Here is an 18,404-nt window from a genome sequence, read left to right as displayed (position 1 = left end):
GTGCAAGTATGTAGATACCAGAAAGTAGAATTTCTGGGTCAAAATGAATATACACTTAAAATGTTAATAGACACTGACAAAACTTTACGAAAAGTGCCTGTGAACTTATACTTTCAGTCTGCATGCTTGTTTGTTTTTTTTTTTTCAAGACCATTTTAAATCTGGACCTAATGTACTTCTCCTGGCCTCAGTTCTCTTGTAAATTGATATGTTCACTCATTTACTTGGTCACTGCCAGCCACCACCCAAGCTTTTATTCAGTACAGATTGTTTGCCGGTTACCCTGCTGTATGCTGAGGATTTAGCACTGGATAAGACAGATGAAGTCTCTGCCCTCTAGCCTCTTACTACATGGAACTTTTTGCCATTCCCAGACCTTTTTTATGCATTTGCAGCTATTGTTCTCTCTTCCTGGTGTGACTTTTTTATTCCTTTTAACTTTTCTGCCTAGAGAATTTTCTTTGATCATACTTTAACCCTTTTCACCAGCTTAGATTTTATCCTCTGTCATATGTTCCCCATCTCCCCTCACGTAGAGTTGGATAGGCCTTCCTTCGTGGTCTTTCTTACCACTGCACTTACATCCTTTTTATAATGTTTATCCTGAGGAGGTTTAATTACTCATTTATGTATGTGTTTGCCCGTGTGTGTCTGCAAGTGTATGTGTAGACCTCTCCTACTAGATCGTGAGCTGAGTAAGGCGAGAGCTTACAGTGTTTACCTTAATGCTCCCCCAGCTTAATGCTTTAAACACTGGAGATGCTTTATAAATGTTGACTGAGTGAATGCATGGCAAGCTAAAGATGAATTTATTTTGTACAGGGCACTCTAGGGGCTTGTGAATGTGACTGGAATCTTGTCAGTCTTCAGGGACCTAACCGTGTTGTCAGGGAGATGAGGAACAGATAAGTGGCCCACAGGGCAAGTTGTGATCAACTGTGTAGAAGCACAAATGAATACTGGAGGATTTAATGGGGGAGATTAATTCTCATGAGTGAGGTATTTTGGTAAATTTTCAGATGAAAAATTTTCTTGCTTGTGCCAGGTATTATTGTGAGGCGTAAGATACAGTTCCTGGCTGTAAGAGTTTTTAAGTCAAATTGGGCCTTAGAGTGGAGACTGGCCTGTGGGCCTGTTTTTGTATAGCCAGTGAGCTAAGAGTGATACTTGAATTTTTGAAATTGTTTTTATAAAAGAATGTTTTGTGATATGTGAAGTTATATGAAATTTAAATTTTAGCATCTGTAATTTTTGTTGGAACATAGGTACGTTTATTTGTTTACCCGTTTTGACTACATCTGTGCTCGAACAGCAGTTAAGTAGCTGTGACAGAGACGGTTTGGCCTGCAGTGCCTGAAATATTTATTCTCTGGCCTTTTACAGAACTAGTCTGCTGACTTTGTGGTTTGAAGATGGGAAAGATTCAAATAGAGAAGAGAAAGACATTTATATTGAGAGGAGTAGTTTGAGTTAAGAGAGTGGAACAATGAATACTGCAGTCATCTAGAAGCTTTAGAGCTGAAACGATGATCTAGCTTAACCTTTTATTTTACAGATAGACAGAAGATCAAAAACTGTCCAAGTCCACATGACTGGTAACGGGCAGTGTGCACTGGAGTTACTGGAGCAGAAGCTTTGCGGACTTCAGAGGATGATAAGATAATTGCAGGGGTAGGGCCAGATCATGAATGGCCTTGCCCTTGAAAAATGAGAGTTGAAGAACAAACTAAGAATAGACTTTCTCTCTTCTCTGAGTGTAATCTTTCTTTTTTTCTCTTGTATTTCTAGAAGGCCTTTGAGCCCTACTTCGAGATTTTGGAAGTGTATTCCACAAAGGCCAAGAATTATGTAAACGGGCATTGCACCAAGTATGAGCCCTGGCAGCTGATTGCATGGAGTGTCGTGTGGACCCTGCTGATAGTCTGGCTGTACCATTTTGTCTTCCAGCCAGAGAGTAAGTACACTGTCCCGTCTGTAAAGTATAGTGGAGTTACCCTGGCTTTGAAACTCATGGCTAATGGGTTGGACTGATTTCTTGCCTGATTGGGTTGGTTTTGATTTTTTAAATCTGCTTAGTTGGAAAGCAGGACATTGCCTTCTGACTGGTAAAGTTTTAATGGGACTGTTGTGTAACTGTAACTGTTTATGTTGATTTTTCTGGTTTTGCAGTTTACGTAAAAACCCGTAAGGGATTAGTCATTGTAAGGATCCACAGAATGTGACTTAAATGGTCTTCACTTTTAGTTTCTTGCCTAGAACATAATTGTGTCACCTGGAGTTCCCAAGCATGAATTTATTGCTTTCATTTTTAGGCCATGCTTTCAATAAAGATGATGTGAAATTGGAACAACACTCCTGCAGGGACCGTTGGAATGTCTTCTATGTGCCAGGCACTGCACCAGGCTCTAGGGTTATCCACACAAGTGGTGCAGGGTCCCTGTCCTCTTGGAGTTAACCTCTGCTATCGGGGGACAGTACACTTTGAGTTTCCTGGGTAGTGACTCACAGAGCCAGATTGACATGGGAAGAGGAGGCCACTTCTCAGGAAGTGTGGAAGATGAGAATCTGTTAGTGATCAGTTTGTAAATCCTCCATCCGTCCTGAGATCCTGCCCACACTCCCTGCAACACCCCCACCGCTGTCCCCAGCCTGGTTGTATGTTACCTCCTAATGAATTCTTTCCCCTCACCCCACAGGCTGTGTTTGGTAAATAAATGGTAGGAGTGGTGGTGGGTGTTCTGGAACACTCCCCTGCTCTCCTTCCTCACCCTTAGTAGAGTATCTGAGTTAATAATATGGGTGAGAATTGCTTATCATTTCTCATTTGTTTAAAATCTACATAACTGTTGCTTCCCCGAGGACATCTGTTTGAAGGGGCTCTAACTGAATATTTTTTCTGCTTTTCTTCCTCTTTGTCCGGGAAAGTCAACTTAGAGGCCAGATTCTGCTTTCTTTCTTTACCATGCAGATAGCCATCCAGTTGTTCCTGTAACATTGCCAAATTATGGCGGAGCAAACTGTGCGTGTAATTAATGTGGAACTGAGACATGACTGCCCTGTAAGACTTTTAGTTCACTCCAGCTTTAAAAACCCTGTCCTTAGTTTCTACTCCTAGTCTTTGCAAGATTTTCTCATAAACTCTGACAAATTAGACAGATTAACCCTTCTGCTTCATCTGCTCTGTGGTTTAGAAATAGACACAACCCTTGTCCTTCGGCTCAGGCTTATTCCTTTCCTGGGAAGCCTTTGATTCAGTGCTGCTCTCTGCCCTACTCCTGTCCTTCCAGGTGAAGTGACCTATTCCAGAGGCTTCTGATGAATAACAATAATGTACTTTCCTTTCCTTTTTTATTGCGATAAAATATATATAACAAAATTAATCATTTTACCCATTTTTAAGTGGACAGTTCAGTGCATTAAGTACATTCACATCATGCAACCGTCACTACCATCCATCTCTAGATCTTTCTTATCATCATAAACTCTGGTATCTGTTAAACACTAACTCCCCATCACTCCCTCTCCCCAGCCCCTGACAGCCAGCATTCTGGGTACTTTTCCTTTTAAGGTGGTGCATTTGTAAAACCAAACTAAGGTCAGAGATCTTGAAATTTATATTTCTTTGCTGTGATCAGTGTTAGTTTTAGGTATTCACTTCTGTTTTCAGTTGTGCAGCCCACGATGCCCATGTGTCTTTTGCATAACTGATAGCAGAAGTACTGCCATCTGAGGACCTGGTACTTACTTACCTGCCATTAGTGTTGTAAAAAGAATGTGTCAGCCTCTGAGCATGCTGTGAGAAAGTTAATAGTGGCAGTGTGTTAATGGTATGTGCTGTCTAAATCTGCGTGAGCTGAACTCAAAGCCATTGCTGTTGTTTTATTTTTAGTAGCATTTTTTTCTTATTAAAGCAGTACATGTTTATTGTATAAAATTAGGCAATATAGATAATCCATAAGAACAAAATTAAAATCTTGTTATCTAGAGATAACCACTATTTATGTATCTGTATCTCTTTCTATGTCTGAATTGAGTTGAACCATACAAAATACAGTTTTTGTTGGTCAAAAATTGTTGAATATTGGCAATTTCATATAACCTTAACACATATACACACACAACACCTTTTTATTTTGTAACTTCCAACTTGAATATTAGACACAGATAGAAATGTCTTCCCTCCAGAGATTGGAGATAATTTTGATAGAATTGCCATTTTTTTCATCACCTGGCTCATGTAGCAGAAGTATTCTACATATCACTGAATACCCAGCTGCTTTTAGTATATTGCCCTAGAGGAGTCTAAAGTCTGGACTAGTAATAAATTTTGCTGATCTTCAAACTTTGAGTACCTGTCTGAGGAGGAGAGGGTAACTGGAACACAGGGTGGACATGGGGAGATAAGATAAGAACTGGATGTGGCAGGAGGGGATGTCAGGGGCGGGCAGGGTTTGCAGCCCTCTAAGTTGTTAGCTCTTCCTTTATTCTGCTCCGTGGTTATCAGCTCATATCCTTATTAACTGATGTTGACTTTAACTGTGAGATTGTGCATAGTTCATTCTTAGCCTGTTTCCTCACAGCAAGATGGGTATAAAAATAAAATACCTGCCTTACCTAGCAGGGTGATGTGAGGGCTGAGTGGCATAATTGGTGTGAAAGTAAATTATAAACTGTAAAGAGCTGTGCGTTGTTGGTCTTAACTGGCATTTTCTATTTTATTACCTTAAAACATTCTAGTTACTTTTTTCTGTACCTTTGGGGACTTTTGCTTTTGAGATAATCTTTTTTGTTTGTTTTTTAAAATGAAAAAATTTTTAAAAAAATTTTTGGGGTAGGTAATTGAGTTTACTTATGTATGTATATATGTATGTATGTATGTATTTATAGAGGAGGTACTGGGGATTGAACCCAGGACCTCGTGCTTGCTAAGCATGTGCTCTACCACTTGAGCTATACCCCCCCACCAAGATAATCTTTTTTGATGACATGATCTTTTTATTTTTAATCTCTCCGTCTTTGATCCTGTATTTTGCTCTTTTCACTCAACCTGCACCATTTTATCTCACTGTGTTCACAAAATTAGTGTATTCTTTTATCCTCCATCTAGTCACATTGGTGTACTTTTGGACACCTGACTGAGCTTGCTGATTTCCAGACCTCTTTTTACCTCATTAATTAATTACTTCAATTATTAAATAAGGAAGTGGTTCTGAATCTTAACAGCTTCAACATTTTTAGAAATAGTCAAATAACAAGCAGCTTAAATAGCCAACACTAAGTTATATTAATTTGATGGACTGTTATGGTAACATTTAAAAAGACATTTAGGAAGAATTTTTAATAATATAAAAATGCCATAAATGAGAAGAAGATGTTATATTGTACAAACAATAAGATCTCAGCTATGTATTACAATATATAGAATGTAGGACTGAAAGGAAATACTCCAAAATTTAAAAAAAAAACTGCCAACAGTGGTTTCAGTCACTTTGTCTAGTTAGTCTGTGTCTTAGTTACCTGGTTTTGTCCCAGACATTTACAGAGTGTTGACCTCAGTGCTAGGCACTGAAGGATACAAACTAAGCAAAAATAGCTATTAAAGATGCAGGGCATCATAATAAATACCCAACGAAAGTAGACACACATTCTGTGAGAGCTCTTCTGGCCAGGGAAATTGAAACACTCAGATCTCCTAGGAAAGCAGGGAAGTTCATTCAGTTCATGCCTTGTATCCTTGTATAAAGCCTAGGTTTAGATTCCTTAGAGGTTCATTTGGCATAAGTGAAAATTCCTACTGGGCATTTGAAGCAGCGTAGAGTCCTGGGAGTCCAGGACTAGGAAGACAAAGGCTTCAGTTAAATCCCTGCCCCATCACTGATTTGATCTGTGGCCTTGAGCAGGTTATTAATGCTTTGATCCTTAGTTTTCTTGCGGTGATAGGTAGTGCCTTCTGTGCCAACCTCAAAATCTTGTTGTCAGAGTGAGTTCAGATATATATATATATAAAATGTGAATTCATTTAAAGGTGTAATCGTCTATTTAGATGCCATCTTTTTATAATTATTTATGATGGACAGGATCAGAATTCCATATTTAACCTATTTACTGCCCAAAAGAATGGAGTCTGATTGGTGTCCATGAAGTTGAAGGCCTTTTTAGGTCCAGAAAATGTTGCTGGGGTGTGGGTTGAATGAGAAAATGGAGCATAGATCCTGGAAAGAAAAAACACGGGTTGGTCATTTGTTTTGAAGGAGGGAAGAAAAATGTTGCACACCTGCAACACTTTTGATCCAGCAATTCTGTTTCTGGGAATTTATCCTGTAGGGTATATACTCTTATGTATGCAGGGTGTTGTGTATTACAAGGCTAGCTGTTTCAGCACAGTTTGTAATAGCAAATATTAGAAACAACCTAAGTTTCCATCAGGAAGGGGCATGTTAAGTAAATTAGAGTACATCTTGGGGGAGGGTGTAGCTCAGTGGTAGAGTGAATGCCTAGCATGCATAAGGTCCTGGGTTCAATCCCCATTACCTCCATTTAATATATAAATAAACCAACCAGCCTAATCCCCCCCCCACCAAAATTAGAGTACATCCATCTAATGGAATATTCTGCAGCTATAAAAATGAATGAGGAAGCACTGATCTTTAAAAGAATATTCCTAAATAGAAAAACAAGGTCTAGTACAGTAGTAGTGGTATGCTACCTTTTGTGTAAAAGGGACAAATATGAATATGTCTTTATTCTTGCTTGTATATTCATAAAGAAATTCTAGGGGAGTATCTAGAAACTAATAGTAGTGTTTACCTGGAGGTAGGATGGGGGTCTGAGGGATAGATGAGAATGTGTGTGTGTCTCTGTGTGTGTGCCTTTTTTTTTTTTAACCATGTAAATATATTACTTATTCAAAAATTGAAAGTTTTTTTTTTTTTAATGGAAAGAAACTACCTCTGCAGTCTGAAGGCAAGTGAGATTGCGGAGGATATATTGAATTCATTCATACATTATGATTAGCAGGTCATACCCATGGAAATTTATTTGGATAATAGAACCATTTGTTTCTTTAAGGTTTATGGTCAAGATTTAAAAAGAGATGTTTTAAGCTCATCCGGAAGATGCCTATTGTTGGTCGCAAGGTATGTAGAATCTGTGTGTATCTTTCTCCTCCTCTGCCCCCCACTCCCATGATCATTATACCTTTTTCTATTTACTGAACCTAGGATTCTTAAGGGGATGAGTGATTTTTGTTCCCCACCTCCAAGAAACAGTTGACAGCATTTTTGGATGTCACAGCTGGAGGTGGCTGATTCCGGCACCTAGTGGGCAGGGGCCCGGGTGCCGCTGCAGGCCCTCCGGCGCACAGGTCAGTCCCCACAGTGGGGGCGACCTGACTCACAGTGTCAGAAGTGCCAGCATGGAGAGGCCTGCCTTAACCCTTTCTCTGACATGTTTGACCAAAGGAGAAAGGAAATGTCTGTTAAAGAAGAATCTGAAATTAGACAGCCTGACAGAAGTGACACGAAGCTTTAGAGCAGTAGTGGGCTGGGCTGATTCAGATACTTAGCCAGGCTTGAGTGCTCCCATGGTTTAGATCAGGGTCGGGAACCTTTTTTTATAAAAGGCTAGATAGGAAGCATTTTAGGCCCTGCAGGCCGTACTGTGTCTGCCACAGCACCTCACCTCTGCCCTTGCAGAGGGAAAGCAGCCCTAGGACAGCGGGTGGAAGAATGAGCCTGGCTGTCTTCCAGTGAAGTTCTCTACAAAAATAGGTGCAGGCCAAAGTTGGCCTGTAGTTTGCTGATCCCGGGATCAGAAACAGGTAACAGAGCCATTCTCTTGCTTTGTCCATGTCTGAAGTCTCAATACTCCCTTGGCTGGATCCTCTCTGCCCCCACCCATGCTGAGGATAAGACAGTCACCTCTGCACCCTTCCCACAGCTTCTTTATCACAGAGAAGAGAAACAGGACAGGCCCCACTGCAGGCTCTAAGGAAGGCATATGATCCTTGATGGCTTCATTTCTCCCAGGTCCCTATCCTGCCTTCAACTTTCCTGCAAGCTTTTTTTCACTTTTGGCTTTCAGTTCCTTTTCCCCTTTCCTGGCCAAACCAGAAAAGATAGCAATTAGCTTCAACCTTTGACTGAAATCCATTCAGACCATTGTGCTAACCCTCCCGGAACTTTATATTTTCAGGTTCATTTCCTGTGGAGAAGTGGAGGAAATCATGGGTGGAGAAGGAGAATGAGAGAAATGAGGGCTTTTATTTGACCCCAAATCATATTAGGCCCTAAAATTAAATCTGCTTTAGTCCTTCTGGAATAAAGGGTAGGGGAGAGGGAAGGTACAAAGGATGGACTGAGCACAAAGGATAATTCCTTTTCCCCTTAACATTCCCTGTATTTCTTCTGCCCTTATTCATCACACTTTTCTCATTCAGTTTCAGATTTTGAGACAAATGCCTGGGATTCCAGAACCCATTAAATTTACGTAATAACAGACCTGGAAGGTACTTAGAAACTGTATAATCACCTTTCAGTTTTTAGAAGCAGATATTGAGGCTCAGTGACAAGAGTTCTTTTTTTTTTTTTTTTTTTTTGAGTAAGTGAGTGTGTGTCCCCCTCTCACTCATTCATTTACATTCACTTCCTCAACATGTGTTATTGCTCAGTGTCAGGTAGCATTCTGGGTGATCAGGAAGAAGACTAAGTCCTTCCCTCCATGGAATCTATATGTCAGTACTAAGAAAGACAGAAAATGAATAGGTAAACAAATACATAAGAATTTCATTTTAAAAGAATGCTGTGATGAAATTAAAATGCGATGGAGGTTCTGAGGCAAGAATTGGGGTGGGGAAGTGCGTGCTCTGCTTTCTAATACACCTCTCATCATTTTTGTTTTATTTTATTACAACAGCATCGTCTATGCATGGAAGCTCAGCTTTCATAGTTTGTTCCTGTTACATTTATGCAGTGTAATTCTTCATATGTACAACTTTAAAAAATTATCTTTGTGTCCATCATATGCCCTGGCATCGCCCAGGAGTGTGGACTCTGCTGCTGCCAGCGCTTGCCTATCAGACTGTTGTAGACATGTTTTAAAGGAGTGGCTTTCCTTGTGGTTTCATTGAGGGCTACCCCCAGAAGATCCTCTTGGATTCTAGTCATCCATGGCTAGAAGTGAGAAGATCTAAATGTTTGGAATGAGATCTTGGGCATCAAACTTGAACAGACATATTGCTGAAACCAAGTCACTGTAACACACACAAATTATAACACATAGCCACTTTTCCCTGAGTCTACAGCCCAAGAGTCTGTCATCACAAATAGCAGCCCTTGCCATACGCTGCCTCCTTGCTCTGCTCTGTTCCTGCCTGCCCTGCCTGCCCCCAGCACTTTTCATTACCTGACTTTTATTTTCAGTCTGTGATGCTGAAAATAAGCTTCATGAGAACAGGAGGTTCTTTTTTTTTTTTCTCCACTATGTACTGCCTAAGTTTGTTTTGTTCACTGTGTAACCCCGGCCCACAGTAGTAGTTCAGCAAATATTTACTGAGTAAATAAGTGAATGCATGAAAGAAAATGTCTGATGAGGATGGGGAAGAAATTAACCACAGTTGATAAATTATGTAGCAAAAAGGACCTTAGCTCCTCCTAGCACTTAAGAGTCACACAGTACAAGCTGTCAACCTGAGACACAGGTGACAGCCTCCCTGGCTCTTCCCTGCATGTCTTGTGCTTGTGTGTGGGGACCTGTGACGGGCCTCTGGATTCCTGGTGTGGTCTGTGAGCATCTGGTGAAGAAGCCCATCACTTGCACAAGCACCAGAATCCCTTCTGCTGTTGCTTGGCCTGTTTTCCAGGCTTCTGTTCACGGTTCTACCTGGGTTTCTTTAGCACACACTGTAGCTGTTGCCAGGGCAGGAACAAGGTCTGAATATTGCCCTCAGAGGAGTGCTGACTTTAGCAAATGCAAGCCAGTTAAAGCATTGGCACATGTCAATGTGGCAGAGGAAAGGGGTGGAGGTGGGGGAGAATTGAGTGCATCTTTGACCTTCAGAGAGAAAACTGACGTTTCAAACTTCTGAGACTATTGCCCAGGCCAGAAAATAGCTGAACAGTCAGAATGTCACTGTATCTCTTTAGGAAGAAATGCCATCCTTGTTCTGTAGCACTTGTGCAGTGCCCACCCCTGAGCAGCTGACTTGGTGCTGTAACTGGTTCTTCTGCTCTCCATACTGTGTTCTTCCCTCTCCCTGTTAACTTTGTCTTCCTTACCTTTGGAGATCCAAGACAAGTTGAACAAGACCAAGGATGATATTAGCAAGCACATGTCATTCCTGAAAGTGGACAAAGAGTACGTGAAAGCCCTGCCCTCTCAAGGTCTGAGCCCGGCCGCTGTTCTGGAGAAGCTCAAGGAATACAGCTCTATGGGTACGATTCTTGGCAAATGTGCGCTCCCTGCTCCCTGAACGTGGCTGGTCATCTGGTCATCGTTTGATTTTGCAGAGATTTAGAAGAGTTCATCCCTGGTGATTCTACATTCATGAGGGCCCACTCCTTGTCTCAAAGGCCAAATTTCATATTTTAAAAATGATACTACATTCATCTTTCACCCATAAAAGCAGACAAATCTCAGAGAGAGTGGAACTTAGTTCTATTTTCTAAGCCTGAATAAAACAGACACATTAGTTTTTTGGAAAGAGAAAATATGTAATAAAACTGAAATACAGATTCTTACAGAAACTGAAATCTGTATAGAGGCACAAAAGAAAATAAAAAGTCTAATTTCATCCTCAAAAGATAAACACAGATGAGATATATGTGTATAAGTGTATGTGTGTATGTATCTATCAGGATGTTGTTAGTGTTTCTGTGTGATAAGACACACACACGTATATGTGTGCGTGAGCACATACAGGAAGGATAAATCTACCAAGCAGCTTAGTGTTCAAGAGTGCAGCCCATGGGCTCAGCCTGGATTCACATCCTGGTTCAGCCATTTAAAGTGTGACCTTGGGTGGGTTACTTAACTTCTCTGTGCCTCTGTGTCTGTCTCTCTGCAATGAGGACAATTATAATAGTACTTACCTGAGAGGATAATTGTACACATTAAACGAGCTCATACCATGTAAATGTATAATGCCTGGCTTTATAGCATGTGCTCAGTAATTGTTATTAACACAAACACGTTTATTACAAATTAAGATTATATTACTGCAAATACCTTTTAAAAATAGGCATTTTAGTTTGGTACAATTTTAGATTTATAGAAAATCTTCAAAGATAATACAGAGATTTCCCACATACCTCTTACTCAGCTTCTCCTCATGTTAACATCTACAATAACCATGGTACATTTGTCAAAACTAAGAAAATAGCATTGGTACAGTGCTAGTAACTAAACTACAAATGCTACTCCTGTTTCACCAGTTTTTCTATAATGTCCTTTTTTCTGATCTAGTGTTTACTTCAGGACACCACATTACATTTTAAAATATCTAATTGACATGTGTTGAATTTTTACATTGGGTGGTCCAAAACTATATATAGTCCAGGATTGAAGGATGATCTAAAGCAAGGATTAGCATTCTAGGGCCTGTATGTTAAAGATTTCTGGGATTATGAGGGCTGCTTGCTATACCATATTTCCTTCCCTTCCATTTTTAAGTCACTGTCCATTGCCATACTCTGTAGCCCCCATAAAAGAACAGGAAATGAAACCATATATCCTGCTTTCGAAAGGCTGGTCTGAAGACATGCATGACACAGACCGGTGTCCTCTCAAGAAAGAAAGTCCAACTGGCCACAAGCCAGAGCTGGCAGGTCACGTGAGAACGAGGGATTTCTCTGGATGTTCGCTACTCAGTCTTCTGTTCTATTGGAGCTGAAGATCTTGGCTTTGTAGAGCCCATGGCAACAGTTTTAAGCTCAGTTTTCAGTTAGGTTGCTTCTGTAGTTCTCACTGCCTGCTTTCACTAGGGCACAGCCATGTTGTCATAAAAGCACCTGAGACGCCCACATTAACAGATTTGTTAGTACTATAGAGTGTCTCAGGAAGTAGAAAGTCAGACCTTATATTCCCGTCGGGAACTGTCCTCTGAGCTTTATCCCAGTATTGGCTGTGTTCCTGATGCTGAGCACTGCAGCATATGTTGCTGGAAGCAGGTGGCTAATTCTTTGTGGGGTTCCAGGCTCGTCTAAAGGAGGAGCCCCTGAGACCAGGATGCTGATGCTTCCTGTCTCACCATGGCTTGTCTAGTCAGGGATTCACTTCCCTGGCTTCAACTCCAGTGATAGTGTGCTGAGAATTTTGCATGTTTGTCTTACTCTTCTGCCAACTCTGCTCATAGCAGTTCCCATACTTCCTTTGACGGACTAGGAAGGGAGAGAAGAAGGAAGCCACTGCAGAAAAAAGTCACACTGAGCTATACGGAGAACAGAAAATGCGTGTAGATAAAATTGTTCTGCTCTTAGCAGTTGGAGATAAGTCCAGCATTATTACTGGACTATCTTTATTGTACCTAGATGCTGTTAATACCTTTTTCATACAGCTGCTGATAGTGATTGTTGATCTTTCACCTTTATTTTGCTGTGATAGCGCTTCATTGGAATTCTTTTTCTTGATTTAATATAAGAATGCCTTTGGGTTTCCACTCCAATTTTTTTTTCCCCTACTCTGAGGAGTTTATTCCTCTTTCTTCTTTATTAGAACTTGTCTTCCCAAAGATTCCTGCTTAATGATCCAGTCACCTTCCCTTTCTCTGCAGATGTCTTTTGGCAAGAAGGGAAAGCCTCCGGAGCAGTGTACAGTGGGGAGAAGGAGCTCACCGAACTCCTTGTGAAGGTGAACGAGTGCCCAGTACTTACAGGGAGCATGTGGCTCTGCCAATTGATACTCTTGAATATTTTTCTCCTTACCTTTGTAATTAAAAGAAAAATTACTTAAGGAAAGTTTATTGTTAAAACAAAAGAAGTTTAGAAAGTGTCTCTTTACCCCAACATAGGTGAATATGCATAATATTGTCAAAGATATCTTCAGTCTGTAGAAAAGTGAAGTGCTGCTCGTGTTTCCAGGCTTTAGAGACGCCCTGTGTGGAAGGCAGATTACTAGGGAAGGTGGTCCATCATTTGAGATTGTTAACGACAAGATACATTTTGTTGGATAAGAAAAGACAAGGGATGGAAACTTGGTCATAATTTCCTGTGCTACCTGAGTCTCAAATCATATGACCTGAGAATGAGCAGTGGTCTCAGTTGTAATTCAGATAATTCTCACTTTTTGTTGACTTCAGAATTGCCTTTAGCTTCTTCTATTTCTGATGAGATTTATTTTTTTAACCCCACTTTGTCTATAAAATTAGTGTTGGACTGATGGTCTCTAGGATCTTTGTGTTTGATTATTAAAACTCTGAAACTGCTCATACCTTACTAAACATTACAGATTTTGCTTAGCTGTATCTTGACATAATACCCTCTCCTTACTTCTATGCTTTAGAATCTTTCAGTGGCTTCCCATTATCTACAGGACAGAACCCAAGCTGCTTATGCAGCAGAAAATACAAGCCTCTTTGTGAGCCAGCTCCCACCTATTTTTTCAACTATTACTGGTATTTTCCCTTATAAACACTGCCTCCTGCCTTTTCTCTTTACTGAGTACACTTGCTTTTACGTTGTTTTCCTTTCCCTCCTTCATTCTTCCTGTTCTAAGTGACGTCTCAAGGTTCCACTCAGCAGACACCTCCAGACCACTCGGGGTGGCTCGTCGTTCCCTCTTCAAGGCCCCTTACGTTGCGCACCTACATACGTCTGCTGTCACACTTGCAGCAGTAGCTGCTTCGTGCAGGCACTCTCCTGAGTGCTTCGCATGTGTTATGTTGTTTGCTTATGGCCAGACCCCCATCAGGTAGGCACTATAATTATCCCCTTTAGCATATGAGGAAACTGAGCCTCAGAGAGGTTACTTGGCCTAAGATAACACAGTTAGAAGTGACAGGTAAAGCTAAGATTTCAAACTGGGTCTGTTTGGTGTTTTAGTCTGTGCTTAACCGCATTTATACTTCGTCTCTTACCACAGGGTAAATAAATATTTGTGCATGTCTGTCTCTTCCACTGTATTTTGATCTTTATTTAGGTTGGGGAACATACTGTACCATTTCCCCAGTTTCTAGTGTTGTGTTTAATACTTAGAAACTTTTGTTTGGTGCATGATAATTTTTCCCATACAGTGTAACAGTCTTACTGCACATCTACTTGCATTTCTTTGCAGGCTTATGGAGATTTTGCCTGGAGTAATCCACTGCATCCGGATATCTTCCCAGGACTACGTAAAATAGAGGCAGAGATTGTGAGGATAGCATGTTCCCTCTTCAATGGGGGACCAGACTCCTGTGGATGTGTACGTACATGCCAGTGGCATCCTATAATCTGATTTTTTTTAGCTTAAAATAGAGTTTATTAAAAGCATTACACAAATAATACATGATTGTTGTAGGAAGATCCAGATTAATAGCAAGTTTAAAAGATTACTTATAATTTTGTAGTCCATAGAGTATCAGCATTTTGGTATATATCTTCTGGATATTTTTTCTCTTCAGTTCTTTATTTTTGAGAAGCTAAACTTACACTGAGTTGTTAGAATAGTTTAAAGAACATCCTAGATTCACATCTGCTCCCTCCACTCCCCTTTCTCTTCCTCCATCTTTCATCCTCCCACCTACGGATCCAGTTACCTGTATAATTTTGTCACACCATCTCGTAGTTTTTGGATATACTTCTTGTTTTACTTGAGCTAAGTTTTTGTTTTTGTTTTGCTATAAATGGAATCTCAGTTGTTTTAGGAATACAGGAACAGGGTGTCATTGTATTTAAAGATACACATGAGGATTCCTTCTTTCAGCTTTTCTTTCTAGTAGATGTTAATTTTCCTAAACTGTGATCGATAAACTGTTTAGATTTGTTACTACAAACTGATACTGCCTTCTCTAGAAAAAATAAATTTCAGCTTATGCACGAGAGTTAGATTTAACCCAGGGTGCTGTAATGGTAACCTAGAGGTGCTAATCCTATCAAGTACTTTTAAAATCATTATAAAGTCTGCAAATTTAATTTTTGAAGGGCCCATCCAAAGACAAGAACATTTGATAGTTACCTTTTTGTTCTCAATAAGCCATGTTTTTACTTTTACGTTGGCACAGTGAAAAATCAACATGTTCAGATACTCAGTAGCTAACAAAACTGGTGTTACTGGCATTCATTTTCCAAAAAAGAATTCCAAAAGTGTTACAGACTGAACCAACCATAATCTAGCAGTGGGTTCTTTTTTGGCATTTAGATGAACGGGGTGGCATAGAAGGGAGATGACAGTATACTTACAGGACATAGGCATTCTCCTGTGCCATTAGACTCTACGAACTTTTAAGAGACCACAGGTTAAACAATCACAAAAACAGTTTGGCCTTATCCAGTAGAGTTGAAGATAGCCGTAACTTATGACCCTGAAATCCCACTACTTAGGCTATATCCTAGAAAAACGATGTGTTATCAGGACAGATGTATATCCATAGCCGCATTGTTCATGACAGCTGAAAGCAGGAAGTAATTCAGATGCCTGTCAGCAGCAGGGCGGTAGGTTGTAGAACACTATGTGTGCCTCAGGCTGTTGTAGCTGTCACTCAGATTGCTGCTCAAATCACCCTGTTTTTGGTCAGTGAGAACTTCTTAATTTTGGCTCCTGGGTCGTTTTGCATGACTCAGTTGGTCTTCGAAAGCTTCCTTTCTTTCCTCCTTTTTTATTTTTTGATGGAATATTTTCATTTGATGAAATATTCTAGGTTCACCTTGTACATTTCCTGCTCCAGATCCAGAATCAGCCATTTGTGCAAGAAACCCTAGTTCATTTATAACCAAGTGAAGTATTTGCATGGTTTCTAAGTCAGATTTATGGAACAAGACAGTGTAAAAAATTAACTGGAATAAAACCCAGAGAGGCAAACAGACAGTTAAGAGACATGAAGGATAGAGTGAGAAGGGCTAACACATCTCTAAGTGGTATTTAAAAGCAGCCAGAAAAAACAGAAAGCCTGTAAAGTTGTAACTATTAGAAAGCTGATAGTCTCAAAAGCGACTATGCCTGGGCCAGTTGCGGGCAGAAGAAAGATGGGCTGTGAGTTGATACTTGCTGAAGCTGGGTTACAAGTACAGGGGTTTTATGACTTCCTTCTTTTGGTGTGTGTAATTACTCCTTACTACTTCCATGGGTTTCAAAATTTCATTTACTGTATTTTTCATTCTTGGGAATTCTGTTTGGTTCTTTTTTTTTTTTTTAAATCTGCTTGGTTGTTCTTTGTAATCCCTTTCCTTGGCTTATGTTTTGTTTATTTAAATATATTGCATGTAATTATTTTCTCTTCTGTATCTGATAATTCCATCATTCCTGAGCCTTACCTGTGTGTTTCTGCTGGTTTCACTTATGTTGTCTTGTATTCTTACATTTGTGATTTTTTTTTTAAACTCTGAGTTACTGATTTTCCCAGAAACTTAACTTTGAGGCCTAGATTGAAGTTAAGTTCTTCCAGACAAGATTTGTATCTACTGCCAGTTACTGGGGAGTTGCTGGGAAATGCCACCACATTGGAATCTATTTAAGTCCAGTTCTTAGGCACAGCTTTATACTACAGAAGTAGTCTGAACTCAGATCGCAGACTCAAGTAAAAGCTGTCTTGTCATATATTCTTCAGAGATCCTTATTTTTCTTTACCTGAGCATCTGGGTTGAGGAAAGTAGCTTTTCTTGCTTTCCTCTTCTGCACCAGTGTATGTATTACCCCTGAGTGTGGGTGACGTCCCAGTGTTTTCAGCATCTCCTCTTAGCCTCCTTACTTTGGGCAGGCCCCACATTTGGCTGTTTATCTGTCAGGGTGGGAATATGAGGTCTCTAGGGGTTGGCAGCAACTCTCACAGTTAACACCAGCTCTTGTACTCACTTACCTTGTAGGATTCTTGATTTTGCTTTGTTTGGGGGTTCAGTGTGTTCCTTTATGTTAGCTCAGTGGTGGATGTAAACATTTTCTTAAATCTTTTACCAGGCTTTTTAGTTGTTTCAGGTTGGAGGATTGCCCAAGGTATATAATATATATTGCTGGAAAGAGAAGTTCCATGATTGTTTTTTTCCCGTGTGGGAGACCTTTGCATACTTGAAAGCCTCATTCCCCCTGAATCTTCTCTTCCCCACATTTTCCCTAGGGTATTCAGCTGTCCGTAGAGAATGTGATTTCACAGATCTCCAACCATGCCTGTCATTCTTCTCTGAACACGTTTTGGTTATCTGTGACTAGCCAGATGGACACGGTTCCCCATACGTAGAATGGCACTGAGCTTTCAGTCTCTTGTCTTTTTTATCTGGGTTCACTAAACTTACCTTAAACCTTTCCTCTAAGTTAATATTTTTATTCTCAGCCATGTTTAGTCTGTTCCTTGCTGTTCCTAGTTTTTTTTAAATTAATTCTGTATCATGCTGTTTGGTACTTTGGTTTTTTAGGTCTTTGGTCTGATTCTTTTGTTTCAGGGTCCAGTCTTTCAGCTTTTGTTTTCTTGAATTCATGTTCTTATGATACTGTTCTGTAGCGAGAAACAGGAGGAATTTCCTTCTGCTCCTTAGGTTGTGACCTTCTGAGTTGGGCTTTTATTTTGCAGGGTACCTTTTTTTCCTTTTTACATATTTGATAGTTACCATGCCGTTTTCTTTCATCTTGGCTCATGCTTGGGTGCGTGTCTGTAGACATTGTTTGTTCTGATGCATGGTGGGTGACCTCTTGTCTGGCAGTATTTAGTTGAGGGGAGGGCTCAGCTAAAACCTTGTTCCACCTATATTAGAATTATCTAGATCTCTTCTGAGATTTTGTTAAAAGTTACCTCTCAGTGTTCACGCTGCCTAGTTGGAAGACAATAATACTCTTTGGACTTGGATGGTTTCTTTAGCTCATCCTGTATGCCCGGAGTCCTCACTTTAGTGAGTCAGTCCTGGTGTTCTCTCTCCCCAGTCTGCATATTTCTCGCTGGCCACCATGATCTGAAGATAAGGAAGCCCCTCCACTTGCTTCTGAAGGTTTGTGGGGTATTCATGAGAATTCCCAGGATTTTGCTGCTTCCCCTGGACAGTTTCCAAGGCTCAGAGGAGGGATTAGGAACTGTGTTTTACTCTCTGCTGTGCTTTAGAAACTTGTTTCTTTTTTTTTCATTGCCGACATTTGAAGTTTACTGTGTTAGATTCTCTCTTTCCTTGTTTGGTTGTTCTTATTGCAGGGTTTTACTGCTTTTTTCTTCATTCTTGCATGTATTGGAGGAGAGGAATTCGGTGAAATAGCTTCAGTCTTCCATCTTAATCCAGAAGTCCAACTCTGTGGGGTTT

General features: G+C 40.3%; 1 protein-coding gene across 3 annotated transcripts in view; it reads left to right on the top strand.

The window, feature by feature from the left end:
• SGPL1 (sphingosine-1-phosphate lyase 1) overlaps positions 1-18,404 on the top strand; it is a 73,880-nt gene that overhangs the window by 42,394 nt on the left and 13,082 nt on the right. For all 3 annotated transcript variants that reach the window (XM_072971351.1, XM_072971350.1, XM_072971352.1), the window contains 5 exons: positions 1,789-1,954; positions 7,069-7,136; positions 10,283-10,430; positions 12,767-12,843; positions 14,266-14,394. In XM_072971351.1, coding sequence (XP_072827452.1) covers positions 1,789-1,954; positions 7,069-7,136; positions 10,283-10,430; positions 12,767-12,843; positions 14,266-14,394 — 588 coding nt within the window. The remainder of the gene's footprint in view (positions 1-1,788; positions 1,955-7,068; positions 7,137-10,282; positions 10,431-12,766; positions 12,844-14,265; positions 14,395-18,404) is intronic.

Source organism: Vicugna pacos, chromosome 11, assembly GCF_048564905.1.
Source record: "Vicugna pacos chromosome 11, VicPac4, whole genome shotgun sequence".
NCBI classification, from domain to species: domain Eukaryota; kingdom Metazoa; phylum Chordata; class Mammalia; order Artiodactyla; family Camelidae; genus Vicugna; species Vicugna pacos.
This window is presented reverse-complemented; position numbering and strand designations above follow the sequence as displayed.